Source organism: Apaloderma vittatum, unplaced genomic scaffold (assembly GCF_000703405.1).
Source record: "Apaloderma vittatum isolate BGI_N311 unplaced genomic scaffold, ASM70340v1 scaffold2697, whole genome shotgun sequence".
In the NCBI taxonomy this organism is placed as follows: domain Eukaryota; kingdom Metazoa; phylum Chordata; class Aves; order Trogoniformes; family Trogonidae; genus Apaloderma; species Apaloderma vittatum.
The window spans coordinates 1-9,006 of record NW_009724329.1 but is presented as its reverse complement, the minus strand read 5'-3'; the positions used below and the strand labels follow the sequence as shown (position 1 = coordinate 9,006).

The 9,006-nt window shown below is 44.1% G+C and overlaps 1 protein-coding gene across 1 annotated transcript; it reads left to right on the top strand.

The window, feature by feature from the left end:
* Positions 1 to 1,152: 1,152 nt before the first annotated feature.
* LOC104276196 (coatomer subunit gamma-2-like) lies at positions 1,153 to 7,806 on the top strand (the record flags this gene model as incomplete). Its single annotated transcript, XM_009872423.1, has 7 exons — positions 1,153 to 1,205; positions 2,126 to 2,206; positions 3,998 to 4,069; positions 5,191 to 5,270; positions 6,081 to 6,156; positions 6,559 to 6,651; positions 7,720 to 7,806. Coding segments are annotated over 7 exons (542 nt in total), but the record flags the coding sequence as incomplete, so codon positions are not given.
* Between the last annotated feature and the right edge of the window lie 1,200 nt (positions 7,807 to 9,006).

Here is a 9,006-nt window from a genome sequence, read left to right as displayed (position 1 = left end):
CCTTCCAACCCCAACATTCTGGGATTCTGTGGGCTACAGGACCTGCCTCGGGGGTCTCCAGGACCCTGCTGGGAGGGAGCTGATTCCCTCGGGTTGCAGCTGAAGGTCTTTTCCCTGCCCTTGCTGTAGTGAGGAGGAGCAGGGGTTGCAGGAGTTGATCAGGGTCTGTGCCTCAGCAGGTCCCCACAGGCAGACCTTGTGGTTTGGGCTGTGTCAGGAGCGGCTGGGTTCAGATACCTGGGGGGAAAAAAAGAAAAAAAACTCTTTAGGTGTCACTGTGGTGAATGAAAGCATCACCTGCACATTTTCGCTGCACAAAATTATCTGGAAATTAAGTTCAGGCTGCCTGTCATGACTGATGCCACCTTGAATTTTCTATTCCTGTTGTGCAGAGATCTCGTGAGCCACAAGACTGGGTTGAGTTTCGTTTCATTCTCAGTTTCCTTCTACTTGGGGTGTGAGAAGTGAAAAAAGAAAAATTGCTGGAGGGAAGGAGTTGGAAGCAGTAGTGAGGGTTTGAAGGGATTTATGTGTCTGCAGTGGTGGCTTGAGAAGTGTTTTCGCTGTGAATGTGGTTTCACCTGTGTGCTGCTGACAGAGAAGTGTCATCACCAAGTAATTAATTACTCTCAACGGCTGGATCTGGGCTGTAAAAAGGCTGAGAAGTTACAGTATGGAGACAGTCTAGTGTTGCTGATTTTGTGCTGTGCAGCAGCCAGACGGGCTTTGGAGTGTGCCGAGCAACCCATTCCAGTGGTGCATTGATCGATATATTCCTATTTCACGTCCTGATCAGCAGCTCTGTCCTGATGTGTTCAGTGCCTGAAGGAATAAAAGCAAGGGGACTAGGGGAAAAAAAATAAAAATTAATAGTTCCATGTAAAGGGAGTATTTACTAGTAAACACCATTCTTACTTGCCTTCCAGCTATGTTGAAATTGCACCCCCTTTTTTCTTTTCTATTTCTCTGAATATACAACATAAGAAAGTGGATTCAAACCTGCTGATGGAGAACATCAGTTATTTCGAGAGGAATGTCCCTGTAGCATTGAAGAGTTTTTGTAAGGTTTAGGGGCTGTCCCTTCATGCTCAGTTCTGTCGTTTCTTGTGAAGAAGGCATTTCCTTAACTGAGAGGTCTCTTTTGTTCCTCAGGTAGCGGCTCTAATCCTTTCCAGCATTTGGAGAAGAGTGCTGTGCTTCAGGAGGTAGGAACAATCATAGTATAATTCTGAGCAAGTTATTTTGATCAGTAAGTGTTAGCAACATGGGGAGGTTTTACGATGTGACTCTCAGGCTGTGTGAATAGCTAAATTCACGTAGTTAATTTAAAATCACAGGCTGTGTAAGTTAAGTGCACATGAAGTTACTCTGGGATGGATTTATGGATGATAATTAGATTACATGTGGCTTCTGCCTTCCGTGTGGATGTGTGGGATGACAGTGTGCTCTTTCTGAAGAGGTGACCTGCCTGTTGTCTGCCCTCCTTCAGTGCTCTGTGTAATGGGATTTCCTGCTTTTTTTTTTGTTTTTAATATGTGCTCCAAGAATGGTTGCGAGTGGTGGGGTGAATGTGTACTTAAATAATGGGGAATTTTGGCGAGTGCAAAGAGCTGTAAGTAGGCATTTAATGATTTCAATTTTGTGTGCGTACAGACTCGTATGAAGTAGTGTTCAGACTACAGGTGCTACAGAGGGAGTTGAGTTGTTATGATTTTATTTTAAAGTTTTTCACTAGTGTCAGATGGCAAACCGAATCACTGTCCTTTGTTCAGACCTCTGCCCTTCCAGACAACTAAACGTGCATGAGCTGAATAGCAGGAGTGTGCTCGCTGGGACATGTTTTTAGAATGAAAAATTTATAAACTACTTGGTTGCTTCACTTGACACTGGCACAGGTTGCCCAGAGAGTTGGTGGAAGTCCCATCCCTGAAAGTTTTTAAGGCCAGGCTGGATGGGGCTCTGGGCAGCCTGATCTAGTGGGAGATGTCCCTGCCCATGGCGGGGGGGGTTGGAACGAGATGACCTTTAAGGTCCCTTCCAACCCTGATATTTCTATGATTCTTGTGGTGAAAGAGAAATTATTCTTGTGTTACACTGGGTCACGGTATTTTTGCTCCGTTTTTAGGCACGTATCTTTAATGAGACCCCTATAAACCCACGAAGATGCCTGCACATCCTTACCAAGATCCTTTACTTGCTGAACCAGGTAACTGGCAGAATGAATATTCCTGAGGCTGATTTCTGGTAACTTTCATTGTGGAAGAAGTTTTATACCTCTTCCTGTCAGATGTAGGAGGCAGCTTTTATGGAGATCAGAAATGGAGTGTTTATTCTGTTAGTTCTACGTCCTCCTCTCTGACTTTGCCACTGAGTGAGGTGTGCGTCACTGAAGCTTTTAAGACTTTTTTTTTTTTCCTGTGGGCCAGCTGAGAGCGTGGATTCTGCTCTTCAGCCACAACAACCCCCGGCAGCGCTACAGGCTTGGGGAGGAGCGGCTGGAGAGCTGCCAGGCAGAGAGGGACCTGGGGGTGTTGATGGACACCAGCTGAACATGAGCCAAAAGTGTGCCCAGGTCCGGCGTCCTGGCCTGGCTCAGGAATGGTGCTGTCAGCAGGAGCAGGGAGGGGATCCTGCCCCCGTACTTGGCTTTGGTGAGGCCACGTCTTGAGGCCTGATCACTGTCTACAACTACCTGAAAGGGGGTTGGAGGGAGGAGGGGTCAGCCTTTTCTCCCTAGTAACAAGTGGTAGGACTGGAGGAAATGGCTGCAAGTTGTGCCAGGGGAGGTTTAGGCTGGTTATTAGGAAGAAATTCTTCACTGAAAGGGTTGTTGGGCACTGGAACAAGCTGCCCAGGCCAGTGGTAAGACCTGTAATATCACAGTCTCTGGAGGTGTTTAAACAGTGTGTTGACCCAGTGCTTAGGGATATGGGTTGGTGGTGACCTGGCGGTGCTGGGTTAATGTTTGGACTCAATGATCTCAAAGGTCTCTTCCAACCAAAGAGATTCTGAATACTGTGTTGAGTTTTGGGCCCCTTATGACAAGAAAGACTTTGAGGTGCTGGAGCATGTCCAGAGAAGGGCAGTGAAGCTAGGGAAGGGTCTGGAGAGCAAGTGTGATGAGGAGCAGCTGAGGGACCTGGAGCTGTTCAGCTGGAGAAGAGAGAAGACCTTGCTCTCTACGACTGCTTGAAAGGAGGTTGTAGTGAGGTGGAATCAGTCTCTTCTCCCATGGAACAAGCAATAGAATGAGAGGAAACGGCCTTAAGATGCTCCAGGTGAGGTTTAGGTTGGGTATTAGGAAAATTTCTTTACTGCAAGGGTTCTCAAGCATTGAACAGGTTGCCCAGGGCAGTGGTGGAGTCCATATGCCTGGAGGTGTTTTAAGACAGTGCTTAGGGATGTAGTCAAGGACTTGTCAGTGTTAGGTTAATGATTGGACTCGATCTTAAAGGTCTTTTCCAGTCGAGGTGATTCTGAGAGTTGCTCATTGGTCTGTGGTCACCACAGCACTTGGTGATTAACAAGCCACTTGTGCTTGCCCAGCTAAAGCGGGAATAACTGAGGTAAGAACATCAGTCAGGAAGTGATGAAGCAGAAAGTGTCTTTTTGCTGGGGAACAAATTGGAAGCATGAGAAGGCAGGAAGTTTTCTTTAGGTATCCACATAGATCCTTCTAGTTAACAAGCATGACACGAAACCAGCTGCTGCCACAATAAGGTCAAAAGAGGGAACACAAGCAACTTGTCCAACTATTCCATCACTCTACCGCTGTGGGTGGCGTTTATGTTGAACCCAAGTAGGTAACAGTGGTAAGCTTGCCGTGTGCTCCCCCAGGAAACAGCGGGTGAGGGAGGGGCTGCTCCTCATGAAAGAAAAAACATTCAAAGAAATGATGCTTCATGCATGAATGGGTACTCAAATTGGAGACTGGAAAGTGGAGACAGGTAGATAATAATGTGGGTTTTTTTCTCACTTGCTTTTATGCTGTTTTCAGGGTGAACACTTTGGAACCACTGAAGCCACAGAAGCTTTTTTTGCAATGACCAGATTATTTCAGTCTAATGATGTAAGTACCTGGTGTTCAGCACTTGCTGCCTCACAGGTTTTTGTCTGGATTTGCAGTAGTTACAAAACAGCTGAATACTGGGATGTGGGAGGAGGGTGAGGCAAGTATTCACGCAAAGCACTCGCTGAAGCAATTCATTGTTTGGAAACAAATGACTGAATAATAACGTGTGGTTACTTCTGCAGTTTGGTTTTGTGGTAGTTTTTGTGGGTGTGTTTGGTTTTTTTTTCTGAATTGAGTTACTCTTGCAAAGAATGTGAATAATGACAGAAATAGTATACAAATCAGTATAATTTTATGACTATTTCTTACACTTGCAAATAATACCCATCTGCTTAACTCAAAATCGAATTTAGAAGTTGCCTGTATCAAATACTGCTGTTCCCTAAAGCAACTTGCTTTATTCATGAATCAGCTTGAAGTCAAGGGATGAGAACATCCTAAAAATGCTGGATTAAACTTTGGACTTTGCCCAGTGCTGAGTCCTTCTCTTCTTTTGTAGAGAGTGTTAACAACTTGGTGAAGCCTGCTTCATGTGATGGGTCTCAAATTTTTGTTAAAGAACTGGCACTTCAGGGTTTTAGAGACTTGGCTGAGGAAGGTTGCTGGAGATGGAATGAAAATTTTGGAGAAGCAGAGTGTTAGAGGCCTTTCTCCTATCCATGTTTTAAAAAGGAGGGAGTTTTTTAATCGTAAATGTGCAATTTGCTTTGAAAGAACTAAAGCGCCAGTGCTTTTTGTATATTTCTATTTTTCTTTTACAACAACAAATAGATCAGGGGAAAAGTTGGTTTTAAAGCTTTTAATTGATATTTGTGAGGCTCCTGCATACAGATGTGACATATCACTTCTTGTGGATTTTGATTTTATATTTTTTAAAAATGATTTTTAGTCGTACCATTTTACAAGATCTATATCTCTTCTCGTGGTTTGTTTGATAGCAGTCAGTAAGGCTGTAACCCAGTTAGCAAACCTGGTTTTACCTCTGTGCTTTGTATAGAAGTAAGAGGGTGTTTTGTTTAACAGTTCATTTCACTTTAAAGTGAAACGTCGAACTTTTAGGAAGTGTTTATCCGTAATTGCCGTTGAATTTAATGGCTTTCTGCAATACGTTTCCACAGCAAACCCTTAGAAGAATGTGTTACCTTACTATCAAAGAGATGGCCAATATTTCTGAGGACGTCATCATTGTCACAAGCAGGTAGTAGAACCTACAGAAAACATGTTATGAGAGCTCTGCAACAAATAGCTGCATCTGAATAGGTTTGCTTTGGCTGCTGTGGTTTTCTATAATTAAGTTTATAAAGGATACAGCAGGGGAAAAGCAATTATTCCATGATACAGAGTGTGTGTCACCATATGAAATGTTGCTTTCTTCCTGCTGTGTTTTCTAAAAATGCAAGAGACTTTCCTGCAGTTTATCAATTGGTTGTTACTTTGCTTGGTTGGGGTTTTTTCAATTATTGGTAATCGATGGGTTTTTTGAAAACTTTGGCTCTGACTTCTGTGCCACTTTGCTGTCGGAGCAGTTAGGGAAAAGCAGAGGCTCGGTTCGGTCCACCAACTGAACTGTCAAATATTTTTGACTAAACAGTAGACATTATAGTTGTTGAAAGAGCACACGCCACAAATTCAATTTTTGCTAAGTGTTGGGTTTATTTTACACTTTTTTAAAAAGCTGTTCGGCAAACTAAACTTTACTGTTACCTAACCCAAAACTTCGTGTGGTAGAAAGATCAAAAACACTGAGGAAAGTGGGTGAGCTAAATAATCCAGGCCTGTGGCAAAGCAATATTAGGGACTGTGCATTTTGTAATGTTCTCGATTTCCACAGAATCTGACGGTAATAATTTTCAAATAGCTAGTTATTGTTTCTAGCCAACAGTAGACCTTAGCATTTACGTGGTAAGAGCTGGAAGAACAGCTAAAAGGAGATGAGGTGAATGTCACGCACAGACCAACACGTCGAGATATTGGGGAAGTATTAACAAGGTGTCTTGGATTATTTTAGTTTGACCAAAGACATGACTGGGAAGGAAGACGTGTACCGAGGCCCGGCCATCAGAGCGCTCTGCAGGATCACTGATGTAAGTAGAAATCACGTCAGTGTTGTGACAGAGCTGATGAGTGTATTTAAGGTAGAAAAGCCGCTCTCTTGCAGAGTTTTCTCTGATGTAGGGAGGACTACTCTGAAACCCTCTGCAGGTGGGAGAATTGTCTGGAGCTGTAGCTCATGGAGTCAGAAGGCAGGAGCTTTGGAGTTCTGATTTCTGATCTGAGGTTGCTTTGCTGTAGATTTTCATCATGTCAGTGAACCTTTAGGACTGGGCAGCCCGTACTCATGCCTCCCTTGCTTGTCTTCCTATGGATTTTCAGAATTAGCTCAGGATTTTTCCTGAGGGTCTTTTGAACATACTGTGTGTATATTTTTGCCTTACGCTGCTTTTATGCTCTGCTCCCGGAGTATTGACGCTTTTCCTCTTGCACAGGGTACGATGTTACAAGCCATTGAGAGATACATGAAGCAAGCCATTGTGGATAAAGTCCCCAGCGTGTCCAGTTCTGCACTGGTGTCCTCCTTAGTAAGTAAAGCAGTAGGTAATTGTAAATCTATGCATTGAGGTGTGGCTGGGAAAACTATTCTGCTGCCATTTGTAGCTCTGCATGGCCTTTGTTTTGTTCTTTCTTCATCATCTTTTTCTTTGAAGTGACTTTTCTTCATCTCCTCACCGGAAAACAAATGAAAAATAGTAGCAATGGAGTTTCCTACATTTCAAGCAGACTTTGTCTTCTCAGACTCCTTCCTTAACATTATCGTGCCATGAAGTACATCAGTTGTAATAACTTGCAGTGCAAAGTGCTTCCATCTCTTAACGCAATTAGTGTAGCACAGGCATTTCTCTGGGGAGGGATCTTGTCTGTTTTGGCGCACTGGTGACTGTGAACGTGCTTATCAGTTTGGTTAGAGTGAGTAAAAACAACCTGTTCTGTGTTGTAGAAGAACTAACATTATCACTGCAGAGCAGCATGCAAGTTCTGTAACGGGCAGTAGTAGCCGTTTGCTTTGTGCTCTGCAGATAAACAAATCCATGAAATTACTGCCCTAATAAGACTGGAATTCGAGATTATTGTTGCTGATATGTAGTAGGGGAGCAAGAGGAAGTTCACTGTTCTTTTCTCCTTTGTTTAGGAGAAAAGGTTGGAAAAGATCTCATTAAGTCAATATTTTTATTAAAGAGGAAAACACAAGGGAGAGCATGGTAGTCTGAGACTGAAATATAAGAAAAATAGTGGTTTAGAGGTGTGTAGGATAAGGTAAATCAAGAAGGCAAAGCAGGAGGTCAGAGGCCCAGCTGATGAGGTGGAGGAGAGCCTGTGTTGGGACCCTGAGGGTGCAAACAAGGCCGTGTTAATCATCACAACTGAAACCTTCCTGCTGGGCTGCCTGTAGGCACGTGAATTGTCCTGTTTGAACATAAGAACTCTCCCAGTTACTTGTTTCTTTCTTGAAACAAGTTACCCTTAGCGTGCAGCAAAGCCCCGGATTGCCTCAAAGTCTTTAAACTTCAAAGCTGAAAACAAGGCTCGTGGTACTTCGCTGTGCTTCTCATCCTAGTTTGTCTGTAGTCTCAATTTGTGGCTTTTTCCAGCATATGATGAAGATCAGTTACGACGTAGTCAAACGGTGGATCAACGAAGCTCAAGAAGCAGCTTCTAGTGACAACATCATGGTGCAGGTATGTTTGAGGGTGATCACCCCAGGAAGCTCTAAAAACACTGCAGTGTTTTAATGCTATCCTGTGAGTTATCGTAGAATCACAGAACGGTTTGGATTGAACATTAAAGATCCTTTAGTTCCAACTCCCTTGCAGTTCTTAAGATAACCTTAGAAAGTTATTGAAGTTCTTAATAACCTGAGTGGCTTTTGTTTTCCCCCTTATACTTCTGAGAACAAGAACTGTAACTCATCTGTTTAAAAAAAGTAGTGAATTTCTCTGTGATTCTAGTGCAAGATCCAGAATTAAGAGCTGGCTCTTTAGTGCAGTGCTCTGCCCTTTCCCTGCTAACCCGCTGCTGGGGTGCTGCCAACAGCCTCGGGGTAGTTGTTGCAGAAGGGCTTTGAATATGAGTTTTCAAAAAGCTTAAGAGATTGTCTTGCTGCCTCCCAGAACACCAGCATCTCTTCTCTTGTCTTTCAGAAAATTTGCCAGTTGCTACAGATTAGCCTGACTATCAGTAAGATACCCACATCAGCAAAATCTTTACCTGGCTGAATAGGGAGATTTGGCTGAAAATCGAGGAGGGGAAAAAAGGAGAGTTTGTGGCCTCTGGAAGAGGGGGCAGAGCACTCATAACAAGTACAAGAATATTGTTAGGTTATGCAGGGAGATAATTAGAAGGTCCAAAGCCCAGTTAGAAATTAATCTGGCTTTAGAGGTAAAGAACAGCAAGAAAAGTTTCTATAAATACATTAACAAGACCAGGGAGAGCCTCCATCCCCTACTAGAGCCAGGAGGAAATATGGTGACCAAAGGTGAGAGTAAGGCTGAGGTGCTGTAATGCCTTCTTTGCCTCAGTCTTTGGTAACAGGAACACTTTTACTGAGGGAAGCCGGTCCCTCAAGCCAAGAGACAGGGACCAGGAGCAAGGTGTCCCCCACACAATCCAGGAGGAGATGGTCAGTGACCCGCTGCTCCACACTGATGTGCACAAATCTCTGGGGTCGGATGGGATTGATGGACCGTAGATTCTGAGGGGGGCTGGGGGGGGTCCTCCCGGAGCCACTGTGCGTCATTTCTCAGCAGTCCTGGCTGACTGGGGAGGTCCCAGCTGCCCGGAAGTCAGCAAATATAACACCCGTCTGTGAGAAGGGGCGGAAGGATGATCTGGGAAATCACAAGCCTGGCAGTTTGACTTCAGTCCCAGGGAAGCTGATG